At 44.1% G+C, this 3,099-nt stretch overlaps 1 protein-coding gene across 4 annotated transcripts in view; it reads right to left on the reverse strand.

Annotated features, from left to right (window-relative positions):
- Positions 1-2,856, reverse strand: part of OSBPL9 (oxysterol binding protein like 9) — a 177,694-nt gene extending 174,838 nt beyond the window's left edge. For 2 of the 4 annotated variants that reach the window (XM_004371744.2, XM_023727079.1), the window contains exon 1: positions 2,719-2,840. In XM_004371744.2, coding sequence (XP_004371801.1) covers positions 2,719-2,829 — 111 coding nt within the window. In that variant the 5' untranslated portion in view covers positions 2,830-2,840. Of the gene's footprint in view, positions 1-2,718 lie in introns of all 4 variants that reach the window. The other 2 variants (XM_004371749.3, XM_004371748.2) reach the window with 2 other exon arrangements.
- Positions 2,857-3,099: the final 243 nt, after the last annotated feature.

Below are 3,099 nucleotides of genomic sequence, written 5' to 3' on the forward strand. Positions count from 1 at the left end.
AAAAAAAAAAAAGTCCTCCAAGGTCGAGAAGGGAGTGTTGACATGTCATGAGGTTGTTAACCAATATCATAAAACAATCTGTGTACTGAATATTTAATGACAAACTATCTGTTCTGTAAACCTTCACTTAAAGTACAATAAAAAAAAAGAAGATGCAGCTTCAATCTATCAGTCACATGAATATCATTAATATATAACTTCATATCCTTCAGAGTTCTAATGTACTAAAATGATGTCCAAGTGTACAGAGTTCATTTATGGCATTTCAGCATCTCCTACCTTCCCTTTCAGTAAATACCTATACTTTTTTCTATCTTTACTGGACCTTCTCTAATTGCGAATTGGGTTTGCACTTGACTAACTTAGAAGTTGGTGGTTCAAATCTACCCAGCAGTGCTGCAGAAGAAAGGCCTGGTGATCTGCCCCCATAAAGATTACAGCACAGGGTCATCATGAGTTGGAATTGACTCAACAGCAACAGATTTGGTTTTTATCAGTTTATTTTCACAAGAGGGTGCAATATTTCTCTGCTGCTTCTCCACAAGCAAATACTTTAACACAGAAGAACTAGAGAGGAAAAAACAAAAAAAACCTTCTAAATAGCCATTAGTGAGAAATACGTACCTCCTTCCCCTGGCAAGGATGATGTTTTATAGCATCGAGTCTCAGAAGACAGGATAAGTGTTTTTTTGGGGGGAGGGGAGGTATATGAAAAACTTTACTGTAAAAGCTACTAAGACAAGGAAAGATCTGTCCAAGTACTCAGAAACTGAAACGGCAAGGAGGCAGAAAAAGGATACACTAAAGGCAGAAAAACAGGAAAAAGAATCCGTATGAACTAGGAGTTCCCAAGAACTCCCAGCTTGGGGCCTCCTCAGTATGGCCCTAGATTCAGACCCACACAAGTTTGGGATTTGTAGAGTAACTTAACTTCAAAGTTCCACTCACTGAAATTACTCTATCTTGAATAGACTGGATAGGTTCCATGGGATTTTCTGATTATCACATCTACTGAAATCCAATATTACTCTTCATTTACCTGAGCCATGGGATTTCATAATTAGAGTTTTCAGGGTATAATATTCAATTGCCTCTCTTTCATGCCTACCTAAAAATGATCTTGAACAAAATGTGTAAGACTCATAAACGTTTGGTCTTTTTCCCTTTAAAAATTATGTACAGAAAGGAAGTTGACAGTTGAAGAATGTTGAAAGTAACACTTTCCACTCTTGCAGGCTTGTCTTTAGTAACTCACAGTTTGCACTTTCTTCCTTTTTATAGTGAAAGTAGAGTTTAGTCGAAAAAGTCCGAAAACCAGAAATTTGGAATCCTGACTGTCACTTACTGCTAGCTATGTAATTAATCTTGAGCAAATTACTTAAAAGCCTGGAGCCTCAGATTCCAAAACTGTAAAATGGGGACATAAAATAGGGACAGTGAATATCTACCTTACAGAGTTATTGTGAGTAAAATAAATTAAGGGAACCACTAGACTAGAATATAAACTCCAAGAGGCAGGCACGGCGAATGTCTTGATCTCTCTTGATCCTTGCTCCTGTGCACACATGCAGGCATGGGTGCATGCACACACACATACATACACACATATACACACACACACACAATTAGCCTAAAACAATAATTAACACATAGTAGGTGCTTAATAAATATTTTTAATTAATTAATAAATATTAGTTTCTCTCATCAACATTAACCCTTCTTCCATAATATTCATAAGTTTTCTGGTTTTTTTCTCCCCCTTCTGTCTTCTATTTTCTAAAGCCTTCAGGACATTTTATTCTGTCCTTTTAAGTGGCTTCCTCCCTCTCATTAGCTATTATTAACTATACACATCCAGACAAGTAGCTTTGGAAGTAATTTCTAATACCGCCCACCTTCCATTTCTCACGTGATGGGGGTGGAGGGGATAGTCAGAACACAAGATACACAGCAATTCATCGACTTGTCCACGGCCACTGACTCGTGTTAACTACAGTGAAGCCCTGAATTCAGCCCTCTCCAGAAAATAACTTTCAGGGGACATGCACTATTCCTTCTCTGTCTCTCTGCTAACAAGAGACTCCTGTGTAGGAAAGCCTCGACTCTCAAAAGTTACGGCATGGGCTACCCTCGCCTCCCAGCGAATAGAGAGGTGCGTCCCCTGAGTGAGATATTCAAGCTGGACAGACAGAAGGAATTCAGACAACTTCGTGTTGCCTGAGGACCAAGTAACCTTTGGACCTGGCCAGGCTCGGAGAGCCAACTGTTCCCAGGAAGAAGCGTTCTTCAGTCCCTGGAGGGAAGCCAGAGGGGCGCGGCCGCCACAGGGCCTAGGGGGATATTATAAAGTCCATGACTTCGTGGTGAGCGGGCACGCACCGCGCGACCGGACACTTTAAACCACCACTGCAACCTCCCTCACTCACCTGCAACCCGCCCCGCCCGACCACTGCTTAATTCTGGACCTTAAAAAAGAAAAGCGACTCGCCCCCCAACCCATAAATCGGACAGCCAGTGCCTGTTTATTGGCTGCGGCTGCATCTCCTTCACCCTCATTGGCTATCTGTGTGTAAAACCCACCCCCACGAGGGAACCCCTCTCGTACGGCGGCACCCCTAGCCTAGCAACCTCAACCCGGTACCCGAAACCCCGGCCCCCCACTCCACCCAGGCATCAAGTCCCCACAAGCTCTCGGATCGTTGCTCTCTGGGTACTCACTGTGTAGTAGGAGAGCAGCCCTGCATTGTAGTCCAGCACGAACCAACGATACTGCCAGCCCTTCATCACGTTAGTCCATTTGCTCAGCGGCCCTTCCATGATGGACGCCATCTTGGGAGCTGCCAATGACAACAAACGGCCTGACGTCACTCGCCTATATGGTATTCAGCATGTGGGGGCGGGGCCGCTGACGGTGGGGCGGGGCGGGGCGGGACCAGCGGCTGGAGGGCGTGGATTACCCGACCCACCCCACCCCCCCCACCCCCCGCTCCCAGGGATCGTCTTAAACACGCTTTCTTTGGGAGTCTGTTGTGTGTAGGGCTCTGTTAGGGATGAGAGCATGAATACTGCTATTAAGATTATATATTAACATAAATATTT

This window comes from Trichechus manatus, unplaced genomic scaffold (assembly GCF_000243295.1).
Source record: "Trichechus manatus latirostris isolate Lorelei unplaced genomic scaffold, TriManLat1.0 scaffold00015, whole genome shotgun sequence".
Lineage (NCBI taxonomy): Eukaryota > Metazoa > Chordata > Mammalia > Sirenia > Trichechidae > Trichechus > Trichechus manatus.